This window comes from Gopherus evgoodei, chromosome 19, assembly GCF_007399415.2.
Source record: "Gopherus evgoodei ecotype Sinaloan lineage chromosome 19, rGopEvg1_v1.p, whole genome shotgun sequence".
NCBI classification, from domain to species: domain Eukaryota; kingdom Metazoa; phylum Chordata; order Testudines; family Testudinidae; genus Gopherus; species Gopherus evgoodei.
Window position 1 is genome coordinate 74,683 of NC_044340.1, and position 16,624 is coordinate 91,306.

The 16,624-nt window shown below is 49.1% G+C and overlaps 1 protein-coding gene across 3 annotated transcripts in view; it reads left to right on the forward strand.

The window, feature by feature from the left end:
* The window catches only part of LOC115637332 (pleckstrin homology domain-containing family A member 2-like), a 53,686-nt gene extending 37,373 nt beyond the window's left edge, over positions 1–16,313 (forward strand). For all 3 annotated transcript variants that reach the window (XM_030538511.1, XM_030538510.1, XM_030538512.1), the window contains 6 exons: positions 50–196; positions 642–710; positions 2,665–2,735; positions 5,796–5,859; positions 12,460–12,537; positions 12,985–16,313. In XM_030538511.1, the coding sequence (XP_030394371.1) occupies positions 50–196; positions 642–710; positions 2,665–2,735; positions 5,796–5,859; positions 12,460–12,537; positions 12,985–13,353 (798 nt within the window). In that variant the 3' untranslated portion in view covers positions 13,354–16,313. The remainder of the gene's footprint in view (positions 1–49; positions 197–641; positions 711–2,664; positions 2,736–5,795; positions 5,860–12,459; positions 12,538–12,984) is intronic.
* Positions 16,314–16,624: the final 311 nt, after the last annotated feature.

Sequence of the window (16,624 nt, forward strand, 5' to 3'; positions counted from 1 at the left end):
CCATCCTCAGGCTGTCTGCAGGTTTCCAATTGTTCTCCTTTTGTTTCAGAATGGAGGGGAAGGCACAGATGGAGGCGACGTGGCCACTCACCCTCTTCTGAGACGCTCCCAGAGCTACATACCCACCTCTGCCTCCAAGCCGTCCACAGGGCCACCCATCCTCAAGAGCGGCTACTGCGTGAAGCAGGGGAATGTGGTGAGTGCCTGTTGCAGGGTCACACTGAGTCCATGGAGCAGAGCACTGGGAGGGGGGGCTTGAAAGGAGCTTGATTTTATTGCTTCTGAGCCTTCTCTTGCTTTCCCCACTCCGCTGCTCCTCAAAGGGGTGCTTTTCACTTCTCAGGGTCCATGGATCACATTGGCATGAACAGTTGCTCTGTGTAGGAGGAGGGAGTGTGGCAGTGTTGGTGCAGAATGGTGCTGGTGTCAGAGCAGTGGTAGTGATTCAGCACCCTCAGTTATGAGCTGCTAGCTCTCAGCTTTCTGTTCCCCAGTGGAGCAGGCTCAGTGCTTTCACCAATGCCCCTTTTTTTGGAAAATGTGATCCCTAGGTTCTCAGGCCCCATTTGTTTTTTCCAAGGGGCTGGGAAGGCTGGAACTCAACCCTGGAAGCATTAGGGACTGTTCTGTCTGTTTTTCAGAGGAAGAGCTGGAAACGCCGGTACTTTGCTCTTGACGACTTTACCATCAGTTATTTCAAGTGCGAGCAGGTAAGCAGCCCCAGGGCCGGTGTAAGGATGTTTCGTGCCCTAGGTGAAACTTCCACCTTACGCCAGCCCCCGCCCTGAGGTGCCCCCCCTCCCCGTGGCAGCTCCTCCGCCCTGAGGCACCCCCCCGCAGCCCCAGCTCACCCCTGCTCCGCCTCCTCCCCGAGCACACTGTCGCTGCTTCACTTCTCCCGCCTCCCAGGCTTGCGGTGCCAATCAGCTTAGGCATTGCAAGCCTGGGAGGTGGGAGAAGTGAAGCAGCCATGGCGTGCTCAGGGAGGAGGTGGGGCAGGGGTGAGCTGGGGCGGGGAGTTCCTCTGCGTGCCGCCCCCTCACCCTTACTTGTTGCAGATGGCCCTCCTCGCGCCCCACTGCCCCAGCCCCCTCCACCTAAATGCTGGCAGCAACCGGGGCAGCCAAAGATCTGGCCGCCACGGTCGCTGCAGAAGAAAATGCCACCTCGCAAATCCTAGTGCCCTAGGCTACTGCTTAGGTCACCTAAATGGTTGCACCGGCTCTGAGCAGCTCCCTCTCGCTCACTGTTCTCTGGGTGACCTTGTCCACTTGTCCCTTCCCTCGTGGGTGTATTGGGCTTGGCATTTGCAAGGCTGCATTTTTGGCTTCTGTTAAAATCAATCAAAATTTTGAGCACAGAAAATATGTGGGAGAGAACCTCACGTTTGGCGCTAAAGCTAAGAACAGATCCCACATACTGCGGGGGTGCAGGGAGCGGGTGCAGTGGCTGGGTTTAGGGACAGGTGGCAATCTGTGCCTTTGGCACAAATACAGCTCAAAACTGTGCTGTCGCAGAGGCTGTTCCTCTGCCTAAACCACCATGGAGTCCTGAGTCCTGTTTCTGCAAGCAAGAAACCTCACGCACGCGCCTGCATGCTCACCTCCCAACCAGGGGCGGCTCCAGGCACCAGCATGCCAAGCGCGGGCCTGAGGCGGCAAGCCATGGAGGGCACTCTTCCGGTCGCCGTGAAGGCAGCAGGCAGGTTGCCTTCGGCTGGATGTCTGCAGAGGGTCCGCTGGTCCTGAGCCTTCGGCGGACCTCCTGCAGGCGTGCCGCCGAATCCACAGGACCGGGGACTTCCCACAGGCAAGCCACCGAAGGCATCCTGCCTGCAGTGCTTGGGGCGGCAAAATACCTAGAGCCGCCCCTGCTCCCAACATATGCATACTTCCAACACACACCCCGCAGCATAGGTGGCATGCACCATCACGACTGTAATTGGCCATGGATGCATTTAGGGGACAAACTAGAAGAAGGCTTCTAACCATCAGCAAGGGGAGTGAGGTTCTGGAACAGTCTCCCAGTAGCACTGAGGGCAAGTAATCAGTCTAGTCTTAAAACAGAGCTTGATAAGTTTACAGGTGGGATTATATGACGGAGGTTGCTTGCGACAGCAGAAGACTGGATTTAGTGACCCAGGATGGCTCTCCCAGCCCTGTATCTCACATGCCATGCTGCATGCTCCACTGCATGTATGCAGCCAGACCCCCCTCATGCCCGTGAGATGCCGGTTGGACTTCCCAAGACTTGAGACAGACGGGAGAGGAAGGCGCAGAGCAAAGAATGGAAAGGGGGTGAATTGAATGTGATCCAATAGACTAAAAAAAAACCAGCAAAACCTTGCCGTGCTCATCTGCCTTCCCCTTCTCAGTCGCTGTTCACTGGGTGCTGCTTCTGGGTTAGGGATGAGGGGGTGAGAGATGCTAGATGGAGCCGCCATTTGGGAATGCTCCTGCCCAGTGACATCTCTCCTTATTCCAGCCAGTGGCCAAGGAACCGGTCACCCCAGGACTCCGTCCATGGAGGCTTTGCTGAAGGTTGCTCTTAGGTCTCATAATTCAAAGTTCCTGGGTGCTAGAGTGAGCTCCCAGTGCCACCAGAGCAGCCCGCTAGGTTGAGACAGAACCACTGACTCTGTTTTGTTTTGTCTTGTCTCCCCAGGACAAGGAGCCCTTGCGTTCGATCCTCCTCAAGGATGTCCTCAAAACCCGTGAATGTCTAGTCAAATCTGGGTAATGCCTTTTCCTGCACTTCTGTTGTATTTGATCCCGTTAGAAGTGAGGTGGGACTATGAAAGGACTTTATCCTCAGATGTGCTAGCCCGGGTGTCCTAGCCAAATTCCAGTGGGGTGGCTGCATCCTGCCTGGCCAAGGACACCCTTCTGGTTTTGCAGATGGTTCTTCGCTTCCTGTGTGAACCTGCTCTGTAGCACTGCCGCTAAATAGTGTATGTTTACACAGCGAGCAGCTGTCCATGGCATTGAGCCTCAGAGCCGGGACCAGCAGCCACAGTGCTAATAGTAGCTGTGTACACATCACAGGTCAGGCTTTAGCTCAGGCTCTGAAGCTGAGCCCAAGCTCCAGCCCAAGCCGCCATGTCTACAAGGCTGTTCATAGTGCAAGCCTGAGTCTGTCAACTCAGGTCTGAGCCTGGCTGCTGCAGGCTATGTAGACATGCCCACAGTGCTGTGTTATGACCTAGCAATGGATGGATCGGCAGGATGGGCTAGTGGCTAGAGCCCTGCATGGGCACTCGGGACACCAGGGTCCATTTTCTGGCTCTGCCACAGGCTTCCTGAGAGATTTTGGGCAAGTCATGTAATCCCTCTGTGCCTCAGTTTCCCATCTGTAAGTGGAGATGCTAGCAATGCCCTGCTGCATAAGGTGGCTATGAGGGTATGTGCTCAGATACTGCAGTGAGGAAAAGACTCAGGGGAGGGGGAGGGTGACATGAGGACCCTCTGAGTGGAGCAAGTATGCAAGGAAAGAATGGGAGAATTATGGAACGTTAAGGAACAATGAGAGAGTCTGACCAATCCACAGCGGCCCGTAAGGCTCCTTTGGGAGGACAGTACTAGGGCATGAGTGAGGACTGGTAGGTCCTAATCCCAGCTCTGGCACTGACTCTCTGTGTGAGCGTCAGGAAATCACCTCACCTCTACGTGCCTCAATTCCCCATCTGGAAAAGGGATGTGACGAAGAGGGGCACCTAAGGGATGCAAAGGGCAGATTGTAGTTTAAGTTGCCACAGCTGAGTTCCCAGCCAGGGCTGTCACAACCTGATTCTCCTCAGATCATGTGTTCTCTGGTGCCTTCCTTGTTTGAGTTATGCTGTGTCTCACTGGAATTCCCCAGTGGTCACATTTCACAGCGTCCCCTGTGTCACAGGTTTGCTGCTGATCTCAGGCAGTTTTCAGGGTTGGTTTGTGGCTGGGACCCTTGCCTTTCATCGAGGGCATCTTTCCAATATGTAGCACCTTTAATTTTTCCTTTATTTTGTTTTCCTGTTATCCATCTGGAGTTGGGACCCAGCTCCCTGTGCTGGCACAGATTACTGGCCCGGCCAAGTTACGCTGTGTCTAGACATCCCATTTCAATTAGCACCTTTGATCTGAGCAATCCCATATACTTACCTGGATGCTGGGGCTCCCTTTTTCAGAAGAAGTGAATTTACGGAGAGTAGAGCCGCTCAGAGTCCCCAGAAGGAACTGGCAAGGGAATGCATTCCACGGCCAGTTGCAGGTGGACAGCCTGAGCAAGAACACTTAACCCCTGTTAAACAGAGTGCAGAGAGACCCCCTACCAAGCAGAGCAGCGACCCAGACTGCAACGGTGGAATAAACGCCTGTTATATTCAAGGAAGAAAGGTGGGGTGCCCCTGTGGGGATTTGGAGCGGGGCTGCAGCTTCCCATATACATCTAGGGGAAGTCAGCTGCTGGCCAAAATTCATCCCCCCCCCTCCACCCTTGGTGCACTGAATTGGATGTGTACCTGAGGACAGCAAATGGGCGGCTAGTTAGAACTGTGCTCAATGGAGGATCATGGTCTGTGTGGCAATGAGGAGGGGCTCTGCAGACATACAGTTACTGTTTGTGAGTGAACTCTAAGCTTGGGTTTGACTTGTATTAGCCAATTGGCTAATTCTTGCCCCATCTTATTCTGGCATGACCCTAGATCTGCACCAATACAGATGTTGCCACAGTTAAAATTGTGAGAGGGAAGCACAGTGCACTGGATGCTGAATAACAGTATCCGTGTCCTTAATGAACTGAAGAAACTACTCAGGAAACTAAGACTTCTGTGCTGCTGGCAGGGACAAAGGCAGCTCGGGTCACATGCAGTCCAAGTACTCACCGGGCAAGTGTCCTCTCCACCCAGACCTATCAAACATGGTTTGGTTTTCTTCATTATCTTCTCCCTCACTTGTGCATCCCTGTCCCCCAGGGTCCTGTGATGGGCACTGCTTTTGAGTCATGTTCCTTGTTTACTGGGTTTTGGTGCACTGGTTTTGAATGGACCCATGTTATCAGATATGATGAAAACCAGATGAATTGATTGACAGTGATTTCATAGGCAGGCTGCACAACATCTTTAGTGTAATTTACTACTTGTGATATTTGTGCTTGCACTGAGCCTTAGGAGAGCCCTGAATAAGACCAGGCCTTTATGAATGCTGTTTTATTACCCAAATTAGCAGTGGAGATGCTGAATATATCCAAGTTGATTTAAAGGTATGGAAGTGAAAACATGAGCTAGAGCTTTAATGAAACAAACTCTTCTTGCCCTATGCAAAAACCATTTGACTGACAGAATTATTTCACACTTGATAGTGAGGATACGCTTATAAAGGCTAAATAAAGAGTTAATAAATCAAATAGACAGGAGTAGTATGTGTTATAAGCACATCAGTAGACGGTGTTGTAGATGGTTATAATCTATGCTTATAAGCAGTCTCTTGACCTGCTGGACTTTAACAATTGACTAGCCATTTATTTAAAACCTCTATTAATAATTTATTATCCTTTATCAACTATTTATAAATGGAACTTTTGTATAAAGTGTGGGCTGAGAATCATTTGGCTTGCAGACTGCAGTGCACGTGTGTAAACAAGGTGTATTTAATAAGAAACACAGACCTCAATTCTATATAACTTAAGATTAATACTGAATACATCCAAGGTCTGCATTGAATATTCTGTTGTTAATGTTTTCTAGATATGAACATGAAGAAGAAATAGTCTATCCTGCTTGTGATGAATTCAGGGTAAATCTCTCTGTCTCTTGTTTCTAGTGACCTTCTCATGCGGGACAATCTGTTTGAAATCACAACGAGCTCTAGGACATTCTACATACAGGTAAAATCATTCCTAGTTTCAAAGGACTTTGAAGTGATTAGATAACCTGTACTGCACATGAGCTCATAATGGGGACTGGTGTTTTGCTTTGAGTTTACTGTTTTAGGCAGTAAATTTAGCTCTTGACAGTTGCTCTGAGTCACAGTCCTCTAAACAGGATGCTCCCTGATGGGCTTCCAACCAGAAAACACAAGTAGGTGAGTTTGTATACAACTCAGCTCAGCTTTGAGGCTCCAGTTGAGGGTAGGGGGGAAGGAGAAAAGAAAACTGCCTGGTGGTTTCAGTTCTCCAATTCAGTGTATTTATAATTGCAGCAATTTGTATGGGCAGGAAGAAACATGTAGACACAAAAGTACCAACACTTAGATGAAAATCCAGATGGAGAAAGTCATGACTGAAAAATTATTTCACTAGGAGGGTGGTGAAGCATTGGAATGGGCTACCTAGGAAGGTGGTGGAATCACCTTCCTTAGAGGTTTTTAAGTCAGGCTTGACAAAGGGATGATTTATTTGGGAATTGGTCTTGCTTTGAGCAGGGAGTTGGACTAGATACCTCCTGAGGTCCACCGGCGGATTAACAAATTTGCCGCCCCTAGGCCCACAAAAAATTGCCGCCCCCCCCCCCCCCCCCCGCCAGCTCACCTCCGCTCCCTTGCAGCAAGCCTGAGGAGGGGAGGGGAGAAGGGGAGTTGTGGCGCGCTCGGGCGATGATGGAGGTGGAGTGATGGTGAACTCTGGCAGGGAGCGGTTCCCTGCCCACCCCCGCCCGAAGATTTACTCCCCACGCCTGCTGGCCCCAGGTCACCTCCCTATCCCCTAAGTGCGCTGATACTCACTTCTCCCTCCCTCCCAGCGCTTTCGCGCGGCAAGCCTGAGAGGGAAAGGGGAGAAGGGGAGTTGCGGCGCACTTGGGAGATGGTAGCGGTGAAGCGGAGGTGAGCTGGGGTGGGGAGTGGTTCCCGGCCCCCCTGGGTTACTACCCGTGCCCGCGGGTCCCAGCTCACCTCTGCTCTGCCTCCTCCGATCGTGTAGCTACTCGCTTCTCCTTCCCTCCCAGCGCTTTCGCATGGCAAGCCTGGGAGGCAGGAGGGAAGTGCAGCGCACCTGGGAGAGGAGGTGGGTGGGGGATTTGGGGAAGGGGCAGAGTTGGGGAGGGCGCGTGAGCAAATTTGCTGCCCTAGGCCTAAGCCTTGTTGGCCTAGGTGATAATACATCGCTGCTGAGGTCCCTTCCAACCCAGATATTCTATGATTCTACGACTGCAGCTTCCTTGTCCTGAAGTTTGCTGTCAATCAGGCCAGCCCTCTTCCACTTCCTCAGGACTGTTGATCATTCCCAGCTCCTGGTGCCACATGGAGGATGGAAAGTGAACTGAAGGCTGGCTTGCAGCAGTGCGGGCTGCTTCCTGCTTTTTAAGGCAAATACTGATCCTAACACAATGATAATGCTCAGATATCTCCCTTTCTCTCTCTGGGGCACTGTGCAAACATTAGCGAATAGCAGCTGGTTATCCTCTACTTCTAGCCCCTCTTAACTCTTTCTTGGGAGGCTGTCGGCCCGATTCTCCATTACGTTGTTTTTTGAACAGTCATTTACACCAGTGCAGATTGCTACCATCCTGATTTGGGAGCATTTTACATCTGCTTTGCAATGGCGTTACTGATCACATGAAGTAAACAGCAAAGAAGAGTCTGGCCCTGTAGGTACAGAGCTATATAAGTTTCAGAGTGTTAGCCGTGTTAGTCTGTATCAGCAAAAAGAACGAGGAGTCCTTGTGCCACCGCAGAGACTAACTGGGATGAAGTGGGTTGTAGCCCACGAAAGCTTATGCCCAAATACATTTGTTAGGCCATGTCTACACTACAGCATAAAATCGAAATTATTAAAACCGGTTTTATAAAACTGGTTTTATAAAATCGATTTTACGCGTCCACACTAGGGCACATTAATTCGGTGGTGTGCGTCCATGGTCCTAGGCTACCATCGATTTCCGGAGCGATGCACTCTGGGTAGCTCAGTAAAAGAATGAGACCAATAACTTCGATTTCCATCCACACTAAACCTAAATCGATATAGTAATATCGATTTTAGGGTTACTCCTCTCGTTGGGGAGGAGTACAGAAATCGATTTCAAGAGCCCTTAAAATCGATTTAAAGTGCCTTGTAGTGTGGACGGGTACAGCGTTAAATCGATTTAACGCTGTTTAAATCGATTTAACGCTGTAGTGTGGACCAGGCCTTAGTCTCTAGGGCCTGGTCTACACTGGGGGGGATTGATTAAGATATGTAACTTCAGCTATGAGAATAGTGTAGCTGAAGTCGACGTATCTTAAATTGAATTAAAATGACTTACTTCGCGTCCTCGCAGTGCGGGATCGATGGCCGCGGCTCCCCCGTCGACTTTGCTTCCGCCTCTCGCACTGCTGGAGTTCAGCAGTCGACAGGAGAGCGATCGGGGATCGATTTTATCGCATCTACACAACGCGATAAATCAATCCCCGATAGACCGATGGCTACCTGCCGATCCAGTACCCTAAGGTGTCATGGGGCTATATAAATACCTCCTGAGTCTCCAAGGGGGTAAAAGTAAAGAAAGGGCTGACAGGTAGAGAGCTGTCAGGTGTCTACACTGGATAGTATTTATACATTGAGTCAATCTGCCACAGAAATTTCAAAATGAACATCAGTTTAAAGACAACACTTCACTCCCCCAAACCCTTAGACTCATTCATATCTCATACACACCCCTCCCCCAACTTCAGACGGGTGTTTTTTTCAGCAGAGACCATGCAAAGCAGCGAGTACTGCACACCCACCAAGTAGTTACAGCCAGCTGTCTTCTTTCACTGCAACAGTTCCAAGAGCTGCAGCAGCTCTTGGGGACACATGCTCTGCAGCCGCATCTGTGCACCTCTGAGAGCTTCTGCCCCAGCTTGTCTCCTGCCCCGACTCAGGCCTCTGAGGCTTTGATGTATTTAGTCTATTTGCTGAGCTGGTCCCCAAAACAAAATAATTCAAACTGAGCAGTATCTGGCCTGAGCATTGCAAATGCCTGTGTAAGACTGGCAGGTCTGAGCCAGCTGCAGCTGCCTCCTGGACAAAATCCAGATTGCTCGCCCCTGCAAGAGGCAGGAAGTCCCACGCTACGCCTGGCCAGTTCTGCAGCCCAGTGTCTGCTCAGCACTTCGCTGCCGGGTTGGTAAGGAGTCAGTGGGCTGCTCTGAGCCTGTGGGGAGAAGAAGTGCCCCATGTTGCTATCTAGTGCCCCCTCTGGCTGGCTGCAGGAGGGGCACTGAGGCGAGAGCTGAGTCTCCAGAGGGAAAGATGCTGCATGGTGAGGTCTTGGGGCAGTGGGAGAAGAGGCAACTGAGGGAAGCTCTCCATGTCCAAAGGATTCTCGCTGCCTGGAACAACTCATGTGAGAAGCTGCTCAGGGCCCTGCCAATAGATGCCCTGTGGTCTTTGCTCCATTCAGAGCTGGGTGTCCTGTGGAGCTTCTGACTCACCCTAGAGGTGCCCACCAGCTTCTCCTTGCCTCGTACAACCCAGGGTAAATGTCCATCACCCTGAAATGTCTGCGCAGGGGCCTCTGTGTGAGGCGAGTCAGGGTGTATCTCAGTCCCATTTCTGGTCAGACAAGCAACTCCATCACAGAAATCACCATCTCCACTCAACCCTCACGTGGGACATCTTGGCAGAGAGACCAAGGGCTGGAGAGACTCCATTCCCGTCTGATCCCAGGGACGATTGGTTCATGCTCCCTACAAGCCAAGGCTGGGGTGCGGAGGCAGAGTGTGGGGTGGTGATGTCAGGGTTTAGGGCAGCGGATAAATTTGTGTGTTTGCTCTGCCACACCAAGCTAGTGACATCTTTAAACGAAAATATCCTGTGGGCTCCCTGGAGACCCCTTGGTGTTGCCTTCTTGATGCATGAATGCGTTTAGCAACATGTGAAAAGCAAATAGGCAGCCAACTCCTTGCAGGAAAGCACCACCCCGGCTTGTTTTCACTGGCCATCCTCCCTCTGCAGTACCAGTGGTAGGAATTATGAAGTGGTCTGGAAGCCAAGAGAGGAATCATCCCTAGCGCTTGTTGGAGAAGGGCACATCTTTATCCCTGGTGTGTTTCCTCCCTGCGTGAACCCTTCCGCAGGGAACGCTTACTTGTGGAGAGCAGGCTGCCATGGTAAACACAGCATCAAACCCTCTCTCTGGGCTTGTCTACATTGGGAAATTGACTTGCATAGCTATTGCAAAATAAGCTATTTTGCAACGGCTATTCTGCAATGGCTCCCTGTGTGGACACTGTATTCTGGAATAAATGTCACTTTTATTCCAGAATTATTACTCTGCTTTGGAAGTAAGTGCTTTGGAAGCAGACTAATTACTCTGGAATAAAAATCACTGTTGCTCCAGAATAGTCTCCACTTGGGAGCTATTGCAGAATAGCTTATTCTGTGCCAATCAGTTTCCTCCCAAAGACAAGATCATGAACTCATCTAACAAGCTGCCTGATTTTGCACTGCAGACTTGTTATTGCTTCAGCTTTTAAAGCCAGATGCCAGAGGACTGGCAGTTGTATCATCTCTGTTTTTGAAGCATAAAGTGCAGGCTCACAAGCCACCCTTTTATCCCAGAATCCAAATATGAGCCTTAGCAAAGCAGGAGCTCTGCAGGACCCAGCAAAGGCAATTGCTCAGCCTTTCCAATTCACATCACCCTTCTTTTCCACCTCAGGCTTCTGTGGGCACGTCAGTATCCAAAATGCTCTTCCAGATCCCACCTTGTTCATAGCTGGGCTAGCATCCAGGGAACCCAGAAGGTCTGAGCATGCAAAGCTCTCTCCTGTGGCTACTCTGCAGGATTTTGTTCTGTGGGAGCCTGGCTATGGTTTGTGTATGTGGGAGAAAGGAGTTTACCTGGCAGAGAGAGAACCACTGTAATCAGGAGAGTGCCTGGTCTTGGGAGGCCCCCTGGAAGGTCCTCTGCCTGTGCAGAGCCACGGTGGAGATTCTGCAGCACAGAAGCACATAATTCAGTTTGGCTTGGAAAATCACTGGACTTTATCAGCATCTGTTTCAGCTGACAGGCTCAGCCTTAGTTTATATGTGGGTGCACCTTGGCTCCAGTATGGTCTCCAGCTGCTTCCTGAAAGCAACATAAGGTGCCTCCTTCCACGCCGGGACTGAATAAACTACATCTGCAAAGCCCCAAACTCCTGCTGCCGTGGGAGCGTGGGACCTGAATGCCAGTCTCCTGCAAGACAGCAAAATACAGCTCTGTGCTGCTTGTCCTCTGGCCCAGATCGGGACTGCAGTGGGACCGCAACAATCAGAGATAGAAAAGGCCTGTTTTGTCTCCTCATATCCCTCCTCAGGGCCGGCTCCAGGCCCCAGCATGCCAAGCACATGCTTGGGGCAGCATGCAGCGGAGGCGCTCTGCCGGTGCAGGGAGGGTGGCAGGCGGCTCCAGTGGACCTCCCGCAGGCGTCCCTGCGGAGGGTACGCTGGTCCCGCGGCTCCAGTGGAGCATCCGCAGGCACGCCTGCGGGAGGTCCACTGGAGCCGCAGAACCGGCGAGCGGCAGAGCGCCCCCCACGGCGTGCCACTGTGCTTTGGGTGGCGAAATGGCTAGAGCCGGCCCTGTCCCTCCTTCAGGGGGCGGTGCAGGACAGTTCCCTACAGTCTATTTTCTAATGCTTTGCCCAGCCTTGATGGGGCTTCCTCCCCTGGTCTAGGGTGACCAGATGTCCCGATTTTATAGGGACTGTCCCGATTTTGGGTTTTTTTTCTTATATAGGCTCCTATTACCCCCCACCCCCGTCCCAATTTTTCACATCTGCTGTCTGATCAGACCTACCCTGGGCAGACAGGGGAGGGGGAGATCTCATGTTTTTTAAATACTGGTTTCAGAGTAGTCCCTGTGGCGGGAAGGGGCCGGTGAGGAGGCCATGCTCACTGAAATGTCTCTGCTCACCATATTCTATGTATAGTTCTTGCCCTTTGGTGGAGTTGGTTTGTAACTTAACATTTTGTGTTTTTGGGGGGGGGCAGGGGAATAGCCCCATTTTGTTTTGTTGTTTTTTAAAGAGGTTGGCCATATGGCGTTGTCTCATCAGACAAAAATCACCCTGTAGGAGAATTACAGCAGCGAGCTGCTATTAATGGATCTGATCCTGCAGAGTGTTGAGTGCCTCCTGAGGGCCCAATATGTGCTGGTTTCCTGAGCTGTTGGGTTTGGATACCTTAGAAGTCAGGCTAAGCATGATTTGCTCATCCCCGAAGATCGTCTCATAAATGTAATCAAAAGTCAAGCCTTTTTGGTACGTTTCTTGACTTTCCGAGTGGAGTGAAATCCTAATGACACATGAAGCAATTTCACAGAAATTGAGCAGGGTTTTTATTTACAAAATAGGTCTGGGCTGAACTAGGTCATAAGGTATACGACCTAAGAAAAGCTAGTGACATGCTCTATATGTGGTACTTGTTAACATCAGAGATGCACTGGCCAGACCCCCTGGATAGCATAGTTGAATTGTTGCTGCTCCAAGTGACTTGTCAAATGCAGGCCGAAATCTCATTTGTGGCTGGTATGTTTTGCAGGCAGACAGCCCTGAGGATATGCACAGCTGGATCAAAGCAATCACAGAGGCGATGCAGGCCCTGAAAAGCCGCCCAAGGGTAGGTCATATCCTTTCCTCTTCACATTTAGCATCAGTTAAAGAGCCATTATTTTTAAGCTGATGTGATTTATTTAGCGGCTTGTGCAAATGTTCGGTGAATTAGTCAGTTTCCAGGATAAGACCCTGCTGTCTCTGGATTTGTCTACCACTCATCCAAAAAAAGTTTAAAAAACAAGAAGTAGTAGTTAGGAGAAGTCATTCAGTCCAGCTTGGCTATGAAATCAGCAATGCTCCCTGAAGCCCGGGCAAAAGATTCAGCAACAGCAAAAGCTAATTGAATTCAGATTTGCATAGTTCACTTAATTCTCTTGTCCTTGCCTTGAAGCCTGAAGCATATATAGTACTAAAGTCCTGATCTCTAGAATCGTCCTCCAGGATGCTTAGAGCAATTTCTACAGGAACTAACTCCCACCTTTCCCCCTCTGCTCTGCCTGTCTTTTTGCAGGAAATGTCCTTCGCAAGATCCGTTTCTTCTATGAACAGGCCTGGGTGCTCCAATCTTTCAAGTTCCTTGATCCCCTCCTTGCCCCGAATGAGACAGCCCGGGGATGAGAGGAAAGCACTCTGCAAAACCCCTTCCACCCCATCCTGGCAGCCTTGGACACCAGTGCCGCAGCCAGGAGGGAAGCAGCCCATGAGAGAGGAGATGACGAGGCATATGAGAGACTCAGTGTTTGTGCCCTCATTCACAGAGTGTGATGCTGGAGCCATGCAGCAGAGGCGTGTACGGCACAGATCTGAACCCCAGCACATTAAAGAGAAGCCATTTATGTTTAACCTGGATGATGAGAACATCCGGACCTCTGATGTGTAACCAAACCCAGGCTCTTTTTGCCTTCAGTTTTGTTTTTTTTTAAATGATGAACTCTGTTGATAGCAGTTTAATGCAAAGGTACCTTGATTTTACCCCAGACACATGTAGTGGTATCAGCTAACCCGAGCCAGCATAGTGCGCCACTTGTGTAATAACCATTGCAATGTGATGTACTCCGTCTGCTGAAACAGAGCAGAGTTTGGACTGGAAGAGCTGGTCTCTTCAGTACAAGTGTGGATACGTGTGCTAAGTGCATTGGATTAATCTCTGGTGAAACTCCATTTAATTATCTGGGATGAATTTATCCTGTTTTTGCCAACTCCCTCCAGTGATATGAGCTTTAGATAGAACCACTTCCCTTGATAGGGTTGCTTTCCCAGAAAAGGAAGTGGAGGTCACATATTTCTAACAGTTCCCCTCTTCCCCACCCCCCCACCGTAAACCCACCTTTAACAGCTCAGTTTCTTTTTGTACCACCAGGCTGCCAGTGGTGAGCATGAGAACTGAAGCAGCTGCTGGAGGAAGGTAATGAGAACTGTCAGTAGCAAAGGCAGCCCTTTTTGTTTTATTAGGAAGACACCACTGTGACTTGGTGATCTTAAACCCATTTTGTGCTCACTTTGTACAGGAATAAATGACGACCACACATGGTGTAAATTCGGAAGCGTCAGCCCCCAGTGCCTAAGCTGACAAAACAGCACTATCTTTAGCAAATACCATGATTCTGAATTCTTGGGAATCATGCAGGAAATATAGGACAAGATTTTGTCAAAGGCACAGAGGGCAGTTAGGTGCCCAGTTCTCACTGACTTTCAATAGGAGATGGATGCTTAACTCTCCCATACAGGCCAAAAAAGGAATGAGTGAGTCACACTAGGAAATCTGCTGTGTTTGTAAAAAGAAAGAACACTGCAGTTTTAAAACTGGCTTTCTAGGAGACCAGCTCTTCACAATAGCCAACTAACAATGTATTAACCAATGTGTTTTCTTTGTAGTAACTCCTTTTCTAGCCATGGCCTTTACATGATGTCAGACTGTGGAAAAAGCTCCTTGTTCAGAGTTATGTAACACTTCATGCATTGATGATAACCAACATGTTTCTTGGTATATTTATATTTTTTTAAAAAATGTGAGTCAAGGATAACACCACTTCTTTGCAGACTAGGTGTAACTGAGTATCTGTGGCAAGAATATTCTCAGGTATTTATCCAATCTTGCATTGCATACACTTGGGCACAAAGACTTAATTAAAATGCCTGAATCTTGAAATATTAAAGAACGTGTAGTGAAAGCAGAATATTTACAATGAAATTTGGATGATTTGGCCATCCAACCAGCATGCACTCTCGACCTTTACATGTAAATAAGCAGAACTCTTTTTTTAAGCAATGCAAATGTGGCATTAACCCATAACAAAACAAGCTGATGCACAAAGGGTATAAAGCAATTTACAGCAGAGACAGTGTTTTGATCTTTCTCACCTAAGAAGTGGGTTAGTAATCACTCTCAGCTAGACACCACACAATTCTCTTTCCTGTCTCTTTATTTCCTGTGGGGGGTTGTAATAGTGGCTCAGGTTGTTCTGTGATTTTTTTTTTAAGACTTTGTAAAGCCTGCACAAGGCAGGTGCACCTCTTACATTGCTATTTACAGGGCTTCAGTGGCTCATAGGACTTTTGCCAGCCCTTTGCGTAGGGGGGAGTTTCACCCAGAACGAAAAGCTATCCATTCTTTCCATTTGTGTGTCCAGCTGCTTCTGCACCAAGCCTTTTCCTCTCCCACCCTTACTCAGACAAAACTACCAGTGACTTCCTTGGGAATTTTGCCTGAGTAAGTACAAAGGATGAGGTGCTGTTTATCTAAAAAGCAGCACATCTAGCTGGAAACCCTTATCCAAGGCTAAAGCAAGTTCAAACCATCGTTAAGTAATTAAAAACATCCCTTGCTTTATTATTAAGACATTGCTGAATGAGTTGCAAGTTCCAGCTATTCGTAGTTTCAGTGCTACCTACACTCCTAGAAACTGATCTTTGTGAACAGAAGGCAGCTGCTGTAGATAAGGGCCCCACAGTAAAGCCATGCTAGCCATGGACAGTACACTTGCTCTGAAAAGGGTTAGATGAGGTAGTTAAAATCTGCTGGGACCTAGAATTCTGCCTATGCTAGCTGCTTCCTGTTAGCAAGAGTGAGAGACCTTTAAGGGGGGAAAAGGCTAGTGTAAACCCTGCCGAAGACTCCAAATGAAATTTTGTGTCCTAAACCAGACATGTGCATGCTCTTGCCATCTTTAATAAACTGAAGTTGATACCTCAGTCTTAAATGTTCCAATCATACTGCGGCAGATGTAGGTTTGGGATCTCTTGGAGTAGTCTTAAGATAGCAAAGATTTCTACTTCTTTTTATTGTCTGACAGTTGTCATTGACTGTATGAAGCAATGCCATGTGCCCTACAAACTCTGCTTAACATTACTCCACTGGAGAAAATCCCTTTGTTTTGTCCTGGCCTGCACTGATTTAACTGTTTTAAGAACTGTATGTGAGCCTGGTCCAAACTCAGTTTGGGGCCAAATGGGGCTTTATCATGGTTTGTCCCATGAGTACAGATGGAGCCAAATCATGTTATAACTAAACTGAAATAATATGTTCTTGCTTCTATTTCTACCTGTACCAAAGAGTTTTTCGGTAACTCATACAGGCCAGCCAAAATCCATTCCAACCCTGGCCAAAACCACGTTCAAACCGTACTTGAGCACAGCGGTTAAATAAGACTGAAAATCCTTGTGTAGAACAACAGTATCTATCAGTCTCAGGTTTCCATAGGGCACCCATTGCTATGGTGTTTAGGCTCTGATCAACGTTATGCTGAGAGCAAGGATTGGAGGGGAGGGCTCAAAGATCCATCTAGCCCATCCATCCAAAGGTCCATCCAGCCCAATATCCTGTCTTCCGACAGTGGCCAACGCCAGGTGCCCCAGAGGGAATGAACAGAACAGGGAATCATCAAGTGATCCATCCCTTGTTGCCCATTCCCAGCTTCTGACAAACAGAGGCTAAGGACACCATTCCTGCCCATCCTGGCTAACAGCCATTGATGGACCGATCCTCCATGAACTTATCTACTTCTTTTTTGAACCCTGTTATGGTCTTGGCCTTCACAACATCCTCTGACAAGGAGTTTCACAGGTTGACTGTGCATTGTGTGAAGAAATACTTCCTTTTGTTTGTTTTAAACCTGCTGCATATTAATTTCATTTGATGACCCCTAGTCAAA